Source organism: Lupinus angustifolius, chromosome LG18 (assembly GCF_001865875.1).
Source record: "Lupinus angustifolius cultivar Tanjil chromosome LG18, LupAngTanjil_v1.0, whole genome shotgun sequence".
Classification (NCBI taxonomy): Eukaryota; Viridiplantae; Streptophyta; class Magnoliopsida; order Fabales; family Fabaceae; genus Lupinus; species Lupinus angustifolius.
Genome location: NC_032026.1, coordinates 39,019 through 56,097, shown reverse-complemented (window position 1 = coordinate 56,097; position 17,079 = coordinate 39,019). Strand labels below are relative to the sequence as shown.

General features: G+C 32.0%; 1 protein-coding gene across 2 annotated transcripts; it reads right to left on the bottom strand.

Annotated features, from left to right (window-relative positions):
• On the bottom strand, positions 7,740-9,251 carry LOC109332762 (homeobox-leucine zipper protein ATHB-13-like). Of its 2 annotated transcripts, XM_019567788.1 has the most exons (4): positions 9,130-9,251; positions 8,784-8,820; positions 8,402-8,750; positions 7,740-8,073 (listed from the first exon to the last, which is right to left on the bottom strand). In XM_019567788.1, the coding sequence occupies exons 1-4, from the start codon at positions 9,242-9,244 to the stop codon at positions 7,756-7,758; spliced, it is 819 nt and encodes a 272-aa protein (XP_019423333.1). In that variant the 5' UTR covers positions 9,245-9,251; the 3' UTR covers positions 7,740-7,755. The 2 variants fall into 2 exon arrangements, with proteins under 2 accessions (XP_019423333.1, XP_019423331.1); XM_019567786.1 differs by having other exon boundaries at positions 8,402-8,820.

Here is a 17,079-nt window from a genome sequence, read left to right as displayed (position 1 = left end):
ATGTTTGAGTTCAACCAATCAATTAGTATTTCGTACTAATAAGCACAACTTGACAGCAATAGTTATATTGCTCAGAAGATAGCATCACTTTCATTCAATGACTATCTAAAACAGAATCTTTGGACTAATTATTTTTTTCTTCAAAAAAAAAACTAAATTTTATGCCACAAGAAAATGTTGTTGTTAAATGGTCCTTATATATTTTCCTCATGAGAAACTTTGGTTCAAGAAAAAAAAAAAGTCACCAAATAGTTCATAAGATTTTGTTTATGGGACTCAAAAGTTCTTCCGTGGGGCAAATTTTGTCATTTATTTTAGACAAGGAGTGAAAATTTTGAAGAATTACTTTGTTATACTATACAAATTTTTAGGTGCTATTGGTGGACTTTATTTTTGCAGGGATCAAATCTTTTGTTTGGTCTTCTAACTTTGAAGTTGTGCAGATTCTAATTCTAATAATTTGCATAGAAAAAGCAATAAGCTGAAAAGCTATTTCTTATAATATAGTATAATGATTGGAAATTTGGAGGAAAAGATCTTTATTGATGAGTAATGTGGAGTATGGGCCTGTAAAGTGAATGTGAATCTGAGATCTAAAAAAGTAATAATGATATGAAATTATTGTGAGTGAAAGTAGGAATAGAATAGTGAAGGAGGCTTATTTTGTTACACAAATGACACTGAAATCCAAGTTGCCAGTGATGCCAAAGTCAACATAACACTCAAATATCAAAGCTGTAAAGTTGCATGAACTTTGGGTGTTCACAATTTAATAATAAACCTTCATGCATAATACCACTACACTAAAGTTTTAATATATAGATATATTATTATTATTCATGCAACCCACACGCCATGGCACGTGGCTTTAATGATTTTGGTAATAATATATTCTTAATAATTCAGAGTTTCATTGTCACAATAATTCAATAACTGCACAAAAGTGGTTTTGGGTTGGATAAAGCTTTTTAGATATTTGGAGTTATGTGATTGCCAGTTTTGTGTCGGTGATGAGATGTTCCTATAAAGTGAGGGGATTTTCAGGTTTGAGGCTATTATTACTTCACACATTCTTAGTAAAATTAAAATGGGGCCACTCACATATTTTTTAATGTGCCATGAATTAGTTCCACCTAATCATGTTCTTGTTCTTTGTGATAGTAGTATATGTGTTCATTATTAAGAGAAACATGTTGACTTCATAGGATAGTGTTCACATTTTGTTAAAATTGAGAATATAAGTGAGGGATTTTGCAGAATCTTGTTCGGATTTTAACCTGTAAATTCTTCAAGAAACGATTGAAGCGTGTTCACATCTTACTAGTTAGTCGTCTACTCAATCCTCATGTTGTGCCTTAGAACTCTTAACTATTAAGAAAATATTAAACACATATTAATATGGAGTGGTGTAACTAAAGTGTTTTAATTAAGTACTTATTCAAGTATATCAATAAAGGTTATGATAGGATCACAACTGTTATTGAACCAACACATGATGATGAAGCATATAATCAAGGGAATATTGATGAGATCAATCGAATTCTTGATTATATATATGTATCATCATCAGAAGTGTATCGGAGAATTTTCAAATTTTCAATTTATGCTAGATAACCAACTCTTGAAAGATTATACTCCCACCTTCTAGGAGAATAACCTATCTACTTTAATGATAACGAGGATATTGGCAATATTACTTTCAAATGATACTATAATAGAGTCTATGTTTAGCTCTTGAATGAAAGCAAGTAAAGCATATATCTAGAATCCTGAAATTTAATTTACACTCAATATGTGTCAAGGTTTGTATATGTCAAGAGAAATAGATGTTGGAAGCCACAAAATTAAGTTATATTATTGGTTGGTTAATTTAGGTTTCTCTAAGACATTAATGTTGTTTAAAATATTTAATATCCAATATTTGGAGAATCATGTTGACATCAGGTATGGAACTTGGAAATTAATATAGATCAATATGAGATAAATGCCTCAATTGGTGGAAAGAGACTAATGTAGGGATAATGGAGTGTTGAGTTCAGAATTTTGGTATGTTGACTATATGTTCTAGATTGAGTATAAAATATAGTTTCCTATGTTTTAAGTGCAAAAAATATAGTGATGAATCCAAATCAATTAGAAGACTGAGGAATCTCCTTTCTCTCAACCTCCTAAGTCGTGTAACCAATGATTCATATAGGAATGAATTACAATAGTATAAATAATGACGATAATGTTGAGGTTTTTCAAGGATGCACCATTGTTCAAGTGGGCTAAGTATGGAATAAGACAGTTGTTGGTGACTTTTGCTGTATAGGTTCCATAGTGTCGAATGATTTCCTAGCAACGAAAAGATAGGTTGTGTTTTCTTTTGGACGACAATATGAGTTTGGAGAAGCCGCACTATAAATTTGTAGAGCTAAACTCTTGATAACATCATAAAGGGCAATCAGAAAAGCTTATGCTAAAGAGGAATCAAACATAACTCTCATTTGAAGGAAGTTCCATGGAGGAGCTGATAAAATGAGTTAGTTATTGAACAAGATGGAACAAAATACTCACTATGATAGAGATTGTTGTGTAAATTTCTCAATAGTATGATATTTCAATTATGGTGGAGATTGCTGAGATTTGCTTTAAATATCTATCAGATGAAGCTTCACATTTCCTAAGACCGGAGTGAAGGGGGAAGACCAAGGTATAGGGTGAGGTACTAAGATTAGTAAGATATATATGTGCATTATGTGAATCCTAATTGGGTATGCAACAGCTTGCAATTCTAATATCTCTAGTAATATATTTGTACTCATTCAAAACTCTCATAAACATAGCACAACAATATCTTTTCTATCTTTATCCTATTTTGGCCACCAAGCAAATCAAAATACTAAAACAACTCCAACGACAGCAACTTTAGGTGCTTATAAATATTTATGAATTAAAAAATAAGGACTAAGTGAAGACATCTTAATTTAATTTTATTGGATTTATATACCCAAAAAAGTAGTGGGTTCACAAGTAACAATGAAGACGTGAGTTTTGGTAATGGCCCAAGAAAGCGATATTTATCAATTGCCTGAAATTCATGCCATCGTGGACAAACTATAATAAGTGCATGCCTTAACCTTAAGGACAGTGAATAGAGGAAATGTTGATATCTATATTAGCAAATCATTACATGAAGATAAATGATGTTTTAACTTTTAAGTAGCCAAGTAGGTGGTGAAGGACAGGAAGGTACGACTGTTAAATGGGATTGCTTTTAATTAACATACAGGCCACTATTAAAATATAATATTTATACACTATCGTCTAATAATTTATACACATTCATTATATGATTCACAATTCATTTGTATTACATTTATTTAACGGTCGATAATTAGTAAATATAAATAATAAATATATAATAGTTATGTAAAAACTCTTAAATTATCTATACATATTTTTTCGTGGTCCTAATATTAATATATAATGATACTAAAATGTGGATCACATCTTTCAGCCTGATTATTACCGGCACTGGTTGGTAATAAAAATTTATATGGTTTAAAAATTGGATTTCCTAACATATGACTTTTAAGTATGTTATTTTTTAAGTTTAGAATTTGTGAATCAAATGTACGATTTTTCTATAGAAGTTGTGACACTCTTTAACGACTTTTGGGTGTATTATTTATATTGTTTAGAAGTTGAATTTCTAATGTATGACTTTTGAGTGTGTTATTTTTGAAGTATAGAAGTCATGATTTTATTTAATGACTTCTGAATGTGTTAGTTTTCAAGTGAAGAAGACATGATTTGCTTTAATGACTTCTACATGCAGTTTACGATCGTTCACGAGAAGTTTTGCATACCGACTTCTAAACTTGCAAAAAGTTTGCTCACAGAAGTCATAGATTGAGATAACGACTTCTACAAAACTCGGTAACCGATCACAAGTTTGACGGATGAGATTAATAATTACTCAATCTAATGAATGCAAAATAACTTATAATTAGCAAGTTCCTATTATTTATTCTTTCCCTTTCTCTTCCGGCTCTACAAACCTCATTACCCCATATTTCTCAACCTCATACTCTCCAAAAGCCCATAGCCAAAAACCCTATAATCTCTTACTTTCTTAATCTCTTACTTTCTTAACCTCATACCTTATTCTCAATTGTCTTCTTCATCAAATCATAAACCTCTTACCTCAATCCCACTACCATTTCAGTCCCTATAACCCCAATTTCGTTTTTCATTTTCATTATTGGAGTTAGTTTTTGTCGTTTACATTTTACTTATAAGTTATAACTAACTTGTATTGGGAGTATGGAAATTAAATTTTTGAAGAAAAAAAAGCATTTCTAACAAATAATTGTTAAAACAAAATTATACATTCCGATCATTCCAAAACATAACTGCTGCATCTTCACAACTAGAGTAAAGAGTAATGGCCTTCATACAATGGTCAATCCTTAATTTATTATGTTCACTCACAAAATTTTGCTTAAAGATGTAGTTAGCTTATGATAAACACAAAATCTTGAGCCATTTACTATGTATTTTTAAAATCATGCTCACATGATCCCATAAGCATAACAGCGCAATATATAATTAATAAATAAATGGATATTTGTGATGCAATCCAGATACAATCACATGCCTTGTTTATTCACGAAATTGATTCTTGGGCTATATCATGTTACTCCTGGATAAGGTTACATAGTTACTAAGGTTCGTAGTCATACCAAATATATCATGTTTGAATATGAAGTAGAAAATCTACATTAATCATTAATATTATATAATATAGCAATCATAATTTGTCACTGGTTAAACATTTTCGTAGAGTGAAGCGATCCTTATGCAACGTCAAATAAATATTACAAATATATAGAATAGAAGAAAATGTGAGATTTTATTAATGATATTCAACCACTAGTGTTTCCGTCCTCACCAGCATTGAACAACTATCATTATCAGAGGTTATAATTACTAGTTTTCCTACACCCAATTGGGGTTTAAAAAAATACATATACATACCATGTTACTTCAACCCTATATCAGGGCCCGTAGGAACTTGAGCAAGATATTACAAGGAACGGAAAACTAATATATAAATGTGGCCTCTCTTCTATGTCTATGCAATGTAAGACTTCTTATAATATATTTAAAGTAAATCCCAACTATATTTACCTTGTCTGAAATATATTACTCTTTCAGAAATTTACACAATAATCTTTATCTTAGTGAATATCTTACTCCATAAAAAATCTATGCATCAATGTACTTCTTAGCAAAATCTCGCTCCACCTTCCCCGATGTCTCACTCTATTTACCAGCTCCTCGATAGAACTTCCTCCAAATGAGAGTATACCTCCTCTGAGCGTAAGTCTTTCTGATTATCTTTGACAATATAGCCAATATAGCTCAGCTCTCAAACTTGTACTATTCCTCCATCAAACATGCACTATTGTCCAATTGAAAACATCACATATCTCTTTGTTGATAGGAAGTCTTTTGACAATATGTAACTTTTACACCAAAGTTTAGAAATAATCGCCCTCTTCAACACTTAGCATAGTTGAGTCATTAAGTTTTCTTGGATAACCTCAACAATTACTATCATTGTTTGTTCTGACAATCATAGTTCAAAGAACTATCAAATTCCACCTTAAGAAGTATACTCACATCACACACTTCACACCAATATCAACCAACGCTCATGCCATACTCAACACCAAGCGAATGGTTATGTCTAACCCGATATCTATACCAATGTGGCTCATACTATACCTTGCATCCAAACTAATGTTCGTGTTATACTTGTTTCTATGTATGCCATCACTCGTATCACACACCTTGTATTCCAAGCCCAATGCGGCTCATGTCACATGCATCTTGTATCCATACCAATTTGGCCCATGTTACACCCTGCATATGTGGAAATGCCATGTGTCATACATCATGCTAATGTGTGTATGGTCTTCTGAATCAACTAGCAACTCCTTTCTCATCTTGGGTCTCATTCAAATACATGAAATTATGGTGTTCTAGATCCAACACAGATGTGGTTCCTCACCATAATCCCACGGTGCACCATGTTTCCTTATCTCTCATCTTAAGTGGTTTATCCTCGTGTAGTGTCTTTGACAAATCTTATCCTACCATAATGTCATTCACTTTCCTTTGCCACAATCCATACTTAGTTCAATCAAACTTATCCATTATGAATCCAGTGTTTGGGTCAAGAGCTATTCACCAATTGACTTTGATATAATTGTTGGTATAAAGGATGTAATCTTTGTGCAATATTGTTTATAAACAATCAAATAAATGACATTGGATAAATATAAGAGAAAATACTATAATTTGTGAACGAAGTTCCACCAATTGCCACTACGTCATCGAGAGCTTTGAGATGCTATCAATATATATTATTAGAAATTAAGATTATAAGCTATAATGCACCATGTTTAATGAATTTATATACTACATCAACCCAATATAATTGGCCTAAGGCTCATATAATGTATCTAATTAGTGCAAGATGTAACAAAAAAACTTGAAATATATGTTCCTGATCTTTTTTTTATTCAATCCAATCCTAAATAATATAAGACTTCTTATAATAATATATTTTATACAAATCCAACAAATCAATTCATGGTTAAGTTATATTTATCATAATTATGAACTATGTCACCATATTATATTATGATATCGGTTGTGATGTTGGATCTAAATTTAAATTTTTTATTAGCATCTTTGTTTAGATTTTGTATAAATTCTAATAGTAAAATCGAGTTGATTTTTTGATGAGGCTATTAGCTCTCCAAATAGCCTATCTGTAATCCTGACCGATGAATCACAATTTTAATGTTTTAAATTATGATTAATCATAAAAAGAAATTGGACATTTAGCTTAGGAGTACCAATAAAGTCACTCATTTCTTTGAAAGTGAAGTTCTCTATGTCCATATTTATAATGTACTCACAACTAAAAGGAAAAGTGCAGTGCAGTGCAGTGCAGTAGTAGCAGTAGTGTAGTGTAATGTAGTGAGTGAGAGTGAAGGAGTTTCTGTGCACCTGCTCCTATTACTGCACCATCCTTTGTCACATTAACGAGAAAATGGACAAAGTCCTTATCACTAGAAATGACCATATCCAACTACCCTTGTTTTCTTCCCCTCTCCCCTTTCCCATATATCCTTGTCTTCTTTCCCTCTTGGAATCTGTCTTTGATTCCCTCCTTTCTTTCTTTTCATATCCTATGTTTCTTTCTATCAATTAATGAAATAACCATAAATCATTACATAGCTTTGATTCAAATATAAATAAATACAATTATGGTACAATACAATTGTAAGGAAGATTAAGAACCACTCTTTACTTTAATGGCTCATGCTATTGTCTACAATAATCAACCACTAGCAAACACCACACCATGTAGCTTAATTGGAAAATTTCACATTACCCATTAGTCAAAAGTTTCAAGAAAATTTGTTATATCGATTAACTGAAAAAAGGGTACGTAGTAGTGATGCTAGCTAGCTTCAAACAACATAGTTCCACTTTGAAACTCACACTCACTTCAAAGGTTTCAATTTTATAATTTGCTTTGTAAACCATAATTGCCGACTATTGCAAAAAATACATTTGTAGTTGTGATAATCATTATGATTGTGGAAACTACCAAAATCATAATTTTGGTCCTTCAATGGTGGTCACAAACCAAGAATCAAAACTTGGTCAGTTCCTTAGCTTGATCAATTAATTGAAACTTTGGTGCTCCAACCATGGCCACAGGCTAGATTGATCATCAATGGAACAAAACATGTTGCTCAAGCTCTCTTCTTTCACCATGTGATCAATCTTTGAATTAGTAGTTTGAAAATGCGGAAGGTCTGGTCTAACAGAGGATGATGGAAAGAGGATCCTTTGCTGCTGAGGACTCTCAATAGCTAGTGTTGTCCTTGACATATCCAACTTAATCTCTGAGCTGTTCTCACTTCTAATGCTGCTTGATCCTTCTGTTTCTTTATTCAGATTTATTGATTCTGTTGGCTCTCTACTTTTCAGTGCCAATATCTGCCACCAATACAAGCATGTCATTCACTGGAAAAGTAATCTTGGTGAAGTTGATATTGATCAAAAGAAAAGGGCAGCTTTTGGAAAAGTGATCATTATTTTGAGAAGTTGATGAAAGCTATGAAAATGTTAATTAAAAAAAGGAATAAGTACTAAGACAAAAAAAGATAATTATTTATTACCTAGTTTTATTCTACAGAACTAATTAATGAAAACAATCAACATAGAGCACAACTTGAAGTTCTCTCCTTTTCTTCTCTTCTCAGTCACACAACATGACAAAGAAGAAGCTTAAGAAACAAAGACCTTATAGAAGAAATATAGATACCTCGGACTGAAGTTTTTGGTTGTGAGCTTGAAGTGCCTCATTATCAGCCTTAATAGCATTATATTGTCTTTTAAGAAGATCATAGTCTTTTTCCAACTGCTTGGTTTTCCACCTAGCCCTCCTGTTTTGGAACCATATAGCAACCTGTCTAGGTTGCAATCCAAGTGCCCTTGCTAGTTGCATTTTCCTCTCTGGTTCAAGCTTGTTCCCTAACTCAAAGCTCTTCTCAAGTGTCTTCACTTGTTCCATGTTAAGTCTCCTCTTCTTCTCTCCACCAGCCATTGATCCATCATCATCTGACATATATTCCTCACCATTATTATTGTTATTATTATTATTATTACCGTCTTCTCCTCCTCTTCCAACTTCAATCCCTGAGAATGACATAGATCTCTTCCCAAGAAAGGCATGCGCTCCACCTTCATCAACATTAATTTTATGCCAGTATTAGTTTAGGCCCATAATATATGGAAATAGTGGTAGCTAGTAACACATCTAACTGATCTAAGTATGCAAGAAACACGATGATTTCAATCATAATTAGATGGTAAGAAAACTGTGTTGAAGTGATGTGTTAGTAACTAACACCTGATTGATTCCATACAAATCTATCTTATGTGGCAGAATATGCAGAAAAAAGATAATAATTTGAATAAAGTAATAATGAGATGGTGAAAAGTGAAAAGTGTGCTGAAAGAAGTGAGATGGTATGATTGTGAGAAGAGTACCATGGTTGTTGTAGTATTGAGGTGTAGATGAGGTTAGAATAGAGTTGAGGAGAGGAGGTTGATGATGATGGTCATCTTGGTGATGTAGCATGAAATTTGCTTGGAAGAAAGTCATATCATTCCTAGTTAGCTAGCTCCATGTGGAATCAGCATTCACAAAGATTAAGGCATCTTCTTCTCCCAACTGAAAAGGGATATTGTTTATACTATATATATATATATACCTGATCAGGTTTTGGGAGAGTTTTTGTTCTCTTATATGTGAATATTTGGAAAGGCAAAGGAAGTTGGAAGAGAAAGGTGACAGGAGAAAAAGACGAGAAAGAAAGGGAGAGTTTCAGGATAAGGATTCTCTGTCCCAAAATATTCCCCTACGTACCTAGCCAATAAAACTACATAGAATATGTGAAAATATTAATTTATATTATTATAATATATTTTTTTATTTAAGTTAAATTTTTTAATTGGACAGGGACACCAAATGAGACGAGAATGGGGACAAGTGATCCCGTCCATCATTTCAATCTATAGTTCTATTCTACACATCATCTTAATATATATCACTGTTTTTTTTCCTTATAGTATATAAGTGTGCATAAGAAAAATACAACATTTAATTTTTCAAAATTTATAAATGTAATACTTTTAATATATACATTATTTTTAAATTCTTAACTAATATTATTAAGACACTGATCAATATTTACTAAAGAAAAAACAATTAGTTAAGGATTTTACACTGATAAAGAAATGCAGTAATTGGATGTGAGAATGACGTTTAGGGTTTAGGAAAAGTAATTAAATATGTTAAGAAATGAGAAAAAGAGTGGTAGCTTATCTGTGTCAACCTGTCTAATATTCCATTGGAGTGTGTGCATGTGTGAGCTCATTCTTGCAATTATTTTGTCACTAATCATAAGCTAGTTTCTCACTTAGGAGACAACCACTGAGGTTTTTATTAACAAAGAAAGTTGTGTTAATAAAATTGCAAGCTCATATATTTGTGATTCCTTAATTTGAAGTGGATGGATTTAGTGTAAATTCGAATACCATTGTTACTCAAGAGAAGAGAAGAGAAGGGGTGAAAGAGAGGAAGGAATCTCCGGTGGGGTCCCATTGAAGAGGGGCAGGGTTTGCTACCTAACCCACCAACAAGCATGATGTATTTGGACCAAACTCTTCCTCATCAACCATTATGTCTTCCCTTCCCTTCCGATTCAAAACCCAAGCTAGGCTGCTCTTATAATAAATGTTACTTTTATATATATATATATATATATATATATATATGATAAACAAATATTATGACTTTTATACATTGTCATTATATTATTTATCTTTCATATTTAACAATTATTAATTTGTCAAAAAATAATCTAAATAAATAATAAATGGTATAATGACTATATATATTTCTACATCAACAATACATATATATTATTCTCTCTCTCTATATATAATTTTATATTTATATATTTTCACCACATATATATATATATATATATAAATGTGATTGTATTTATTGTTTTATCTTATGGAGAAACTGATATATACAGAAGAAAGAGATAATGGATAATTAATATATAAATACCATCTTTACAAATTAGTTTATATATTAATGATTTGATGATGATTAATGAATTGATGATGATTTTCTCTTTGTTGGTCACAAGTTTCTTTTGAATTTGAGAAGACTTCTCCATAAAGAGATAATTAATAATTGTCATATTTTTAAGACACCTTGAAAATATTATCTTTAACTTTTCATGTTAGACTTTATAGTCTTTAAGAGTCATAAAATAATTCCAAGACTTTAGAAAAGTCGTCATTGAGTATATTCAACAGATCATCTACCAAGGTTTAATGATCATGTGCTCATATTTGATGGATCACATACTAAGGTTAAATGGTCATGTTCTCCAATCAATTAGGAAAAATTTCCAAACAATCTCCCTTCTTCCTAAATTAATTGAAGGGTATCACCAGCTCTGCAACTATCTGTTAGCTTCTTGACTGAAATTGCCTTAATTAACATGTTAGACTAGTTGCTATTTATATGAATTTTTTCTAGGTGTAACTCACCATTCTTCAAAGGATTTCGTATCCAATGATAAGAGTATTTAGTGGGATTTGTTTAGGAATGAAATGTAGGATTCATAATTAGGTGGAGTGTTGGTTGCCACAATGCAAAACATATCATAATTGAACATTACACAATTCATGCATGATTTTTTTCATATATTTTACATTTTTTTAAAAATTAAAATGTTGTAATGTACTCCACTTTAGTTGTTGATAGTGTAACACATATTTGTAACTTGTATTACTAAGATACAACTCCCCCTGCAAAGGTAGTTAAATAACATGATGTGAATTTTCTGGAATCTATATCTCCAACCATATATGTGTCTTGTATCCTACCAACATGAGATCTTCATCACCAGATGTAAACATCTCTTGGTAGCTCCCCTCGGATATCCCAATATTCACTTCACTGCACTCTAGTGCTCTTTGTCGATATTGGACAAGAACTGACTTACAACTCCAACTGCATTGGCAATATCTGATATTGTACAAATTATGGTGTATATTATACTTCCTACAACATAAGAATAAGGCATTCTTCTCATTTATTTCCTTTCTTCATCATTAGTTGGATATTTTATTGTGCTTAACTTGAAATGTCCACCAAGTGGAACACTAAAAAGTTTTTTCTTATCCATGTCGAATCTCTTTAAAACATTCTCAATATAATTCTTTTGTAATAGTCATATCAAATTCTTAAAATGATCTTCGGTTATCCTTATTCCGAGAATATGTTTTGTAGGACCCAAGTCTTTCATGACAAAATACTTGCTTAAAGCATTATTCAAAACAACAATCATAGTTTTGCCATGCCTAGTAATTAATATATCATTGATATACAATATCATAATCATAAAGTTATCATCTTCATACCATTTGATGAATTGTTGAAAAGTGTTTCTTGATTTAGATAAGTGGTGATCCAGTTTCAAATGTTAACAAACACATTTATAACATGTCTTTTACTACATTAACTCTTAAATCCATTTCAAGGTTCAATTGTAGTATAGTATAGGGTTTTGTTGATCTATTGGGAATTGTTAGAAATTTTAGACATACTTTCGTTTTAGATCATAAACAAGAAGGAAATATGGTTGATTTGGTTTCAGTTTGTTTACAAGAAAATTGGTTTTGTGCATGAAAAAGGTAAAAATACATATTTACAATTCAAGAGAGGAATAGTGGTTCAGAATCATGAATATAATGTTTCTTAACTTTTTCAATATTAAAATGATTAGCTTTATGCAAGTTATGTAGTGTAGTCTTTACTATTTCACTACAGAAAGACTTAGGAAGATCGATATCTTGCAACATGCATCTGATCTTTTCTTCAATTTTACGGATCACCCTCCCATATTTTCCATTTCGTTGAAGAGTTTTAAGAGGTGTCTTCTCTAGTTTGTTACCATATGCCTTACAATAGGCTTCAAATGGATCATGATACTTTCCACCATTGTATGCTCTCATACACTTCGACTTCTTCCTAGTCTCACGTTTCACTAGTGCATGTAATTATTTGAGTGTTGATAGTACTTGATATTTGCTATCATCATGTTCACCCATACTATTCTCGAGTGATCATAAATGAATGTGACAAAGTAGTAGGCTCCTCTAATGGATATTTCAAATTATGCACAAACATTTGAATGTAAAAGTTCAAATACCTCATTTCTCCTTAAGAGATTATCTAATATCTGAAAACTGACCTTACCATAAATATAATAAGTACATGATTCTAAAATTTGACATTTTATACCTAGAACATGGTCTTTGGTGAGAATTTCATGAATTTTCTCACTCATGTGTCAAATTGTCTATGCCAAATATTTTTTTAGTCAATAACAACATGTGCTTCTCTGGAACAAATTATTCCCAACATAATGTATAAATATCATTCCTTTGAACCTTTAACAATAACTAGGTTGCCTTTTGTTAGCTTCCACTTTCCAACATTAGATTAGCTTACAAAATCAACATTATCTAACTTACCTGTTGAGATAAGGTTGGGACACATATATGTGACACGTCTCACTTCCTTTAGTACAAATTTAGTTCATATGTCTGTTACCAACATGATATTACCAATACCTACAAAATTCTTACCATGATTACAATACCATAATCACATTTCTTATAATTTGAAAAGAAACCTTCAAGTGGATTTACATAGAAAGATGCGTAAGAATCAACAATCCAAGAACAATCATTATGTGAAATATTTAGATAATTGTCTTATATAATGAGAAGATCAATATCGTCTACAACATCGACACTATGGTAGGTTCATAACCCTTCTTCTTTGGAATTATATCTTCATGGATATTTTCAACTTTCTGGACTCTTTACAAGGACTTGCATCATATCTCTTATATCTTTTTTTTGTTATAATAATAGCATATTACTAATCTCATGTGGGGTGGAGAATGATTTCTAACTTTGCTTTTGCTTCTTCCACAATATTCATTCCTCCTGTGGGTTTTGCTTCTTCATCGTTTCTATATAACATTAGCTTATTACTTGAAGGATATACTTAGTTCTTTCCTTCTTGATTTTTCATTCAATAGACCAGGGGTGAGCATGAGACGGGTTGGGACGACTTAAGCATGTCCCTCACCCATCCCTAAATATTAATCAGATCAATTTTTGAACCTGACTCTGTCCCTAATTAGGATGGGATGCGTGAGGGATGGATCCAAAATAAGATGGGTCAAGATAGGGACGGGTCCGGGTTGGAAAAGGACAAAATGACAAACGTAGATTTTCTTTTCCTCGAATTTTTAAGCATTTTATTATTAGTCTCCCTTTATTTTTGTTGGAATAAGCAAAAAAATCCAATATTAAAATAGAATAATAAGGAGAATAGATAATAACATAGAATTTGTTGATGAGATTCAACCATTTTGTGTCCATGTCCCCGAGATGTTGAGTGATTGCCATTATATAAATTTGTGTTTTGTGTTATTGTTGAATTATTAGGTTTATATAACGTATAAATATATGTCATTTACCATATTCTCTTTATATCAACTCAACCCTATAAATGGTATTGTTGTTTGAATATATAGAAACGGCTTAGTCAAGTAAAATATAAGTCAATTACACAATAATTTTCTTATTTCCTACATTTGCTATTCTGTTTAAAAAAATTAAAAATAACTGGGTGAGGAAAAGAAAAGGAAATAGATAGCTAATAAATCTACCAATAAGGTGTTGGTCCAGTTGTAAGGTTCCACTAGATCCTATGATGACTAAAAGGTTAAGAGTTCGATTCCTGGGAACGACACTTGTTGGGAGGGACAACCACACATCCCGAAAGAGATTAGTTCTTTACCGAAAAATGAAATGATACCCTTGATAGTACCAAAATATATCTATCCTGGTTAATGGTAGCCCAATGAAGGAATTTTGTATGGCTAGAGGATTAAGACAAGGTGACCCAACTGCACCTTTTTTGTTTCTTATTGTGGCTAAAGGCCTTGCTAGTATTATGAGATCAACTGTGTGTAACAACATTTTTAGAGGTTATCAGGTGGGCAGATATGATGTTGTTATCTCATATCTTCAATATGTAGACGATACTTTGCTTATTGGGAAGAACTCTGCTAATAATGTCATGGCTCTTAAAAGCATTTTAAAATGCTTTGAGTTGGTGTCTGGGTTAAAAATCAACTTCCATAAGAGCAATTTTATTGGTGTGAAATCTAAGCGAGACTTCTTCTAGAGGGCGATTGAAAAATTATGTTGTGAAGCGAGAGCTATTCCATTCAAGTTTCTAGGCATCCATGTTGGTGCTAACCCGAAAAGGCTCTCCACTTGGTCTCCTATTATTACTTCTTTCAAGAAGAAACTCACTCTTTGGCATCATAAACTTATTTCCTTTGGTGGACGGGTAACTCTCCTTAAGTCGATACTATTTTCTTTACCTATCTATTTCTTTTCTTTCTTTAAAGCACCTTTTTTATGTGATAAATGAACTTGTCAAAATTCAAAGACGTTTCTTTTGGAGAATGGGAGATGAGAGTAAAGGTATACATTGGGTGAGTTGGAAGAAAGTGTGTAGGTTTAAAGAGGGACGGGGATTAGGAATTAAAAACCTATCTTTGTTTAATCTTACCTTTTTAGGGAAATGGAGGTGGAGAATGTTATTGGAGAGAGATTTCCTATGGGTGAAAGTGTTAAGGTCTAGATATGGGGATAATATCTTTTGTAATAGTGGGTTTGGAGACCATGATTTCTTAAAAAAATGGCTCATTATGGTGGAGGGATTTAGGTAAACTTGGTTGTAATGAGCACAAGGTTAACACTGGTTGGTTGGGGGAGGGTATTAGAAGGAGTGTGAGTTCTTGGCATTCCACTAAATTTTGGTCAAATTTTGGGGTGGGGGGATTTTGTATGATTGTTTCAGGTGACTTTGGACAAAGAGGCAACTATTAGCTTTTTCGGTGAATGGAGAAATGATGTATGGTTTTAAAATCTTAAATGGAGAAGGAGCATGTTTCATTGGGAACAAGAGGAAGTTGTCAAACTTGTAATAGTTATTGCAAGACTTGGTTAAGACACTACGGATGGCTGGAATTGGATGCATGACAAAAGAGGCCTATACTCGGTCAGTAATGCTTATCAAATGTTTTTCCAGGAGAATGTTCCTTGTGATAAGGACTTCTTTAATCTTTTATGGTCATGTAATGGACTATCAAAGATGAGATGTCTAGCTTGGAGAATTGCTTTGGAGGGTGTCCCAACAAAATTGGACCTTGTTCGCCCATGGTTCTTAGGAACTCAAAACCCACCATCTTGTGTTCTTTGTGGCATGGTCGATGAATCAACAAATTACTTGTTTTTCTCCTATCCTAAATCCTATTGTGTTTGATAGAATCTCTATTCTCAGTTTGGTCTTCTTTCAGTTATCCTTAATAATGTCAAGAGCAACTTATTTTTACATGCTAATATGTTGAGGATGGACAAAAAATGCAAGAATCAATGGATATCATTATGGTTCGTCACTATATGGAATATTTGGCATATTATTTGAAAATAATATGGTCCATATAATGAGGTAATGAATTTAATTTTTGTGCATTCTTGGAACATTCTCGATGCATGTTTTCTTACTTCAAATTCTCTTTTATGGAATGATTGTCAAACCTTTTTAATTGTTTTCTTGAATGTCATGTCTAAACAATTTATAGATAGGAGTATCACTTATTTTCCTAATTTTCTCTCATTAATGAGTATCAGTGCTGATAAGAAAAAAAGATAGCTAATGAATCTCTTGGGTCCTTCACATGCTCTCATGCTTGTGGTGTGTTCAGTTTACTGGAATCCCATGTGCTAGCTTCGTTTGATATCTCTTTTTTTAGAGTATTTTCATTTTTTATTCTTTTCATATATTCAAATGTTTATTATTATTTCGTGGAGGAGGGGATATGCATTGATGGTGATTCGTCAACTACTAGTCCAGTTGTGTTTTTATATTTTTTTTAATTTATTTCCTTATGACCATGTTTTATTGTTTTTTACCTTTCTCAGTGGGACAGATGGCCCATACATCAGAACCGTCCAATGCGGAGGATACCTCCTTCATCCGGTACATATTGAAAATGCTATTTATTTCAGTGAAAATGAAGACGCTATATTACTTTACCAAAATGTGATAAAATGATGGAAAATAATATATTCTCTTACTAATCATACTTCCCATAAAAAATGATATGTATTATAAGATAATATTTTATTTATTAGTGATTAGTTTCCAAGTAACATGTGTCACTTTTTTGTAAGTAGGAGATTTTGTAAAAAAAAATTAGTAAAAAAATATAACATTATTCTAAAATGATATATCACTTTTCACCTTTATCAACAACA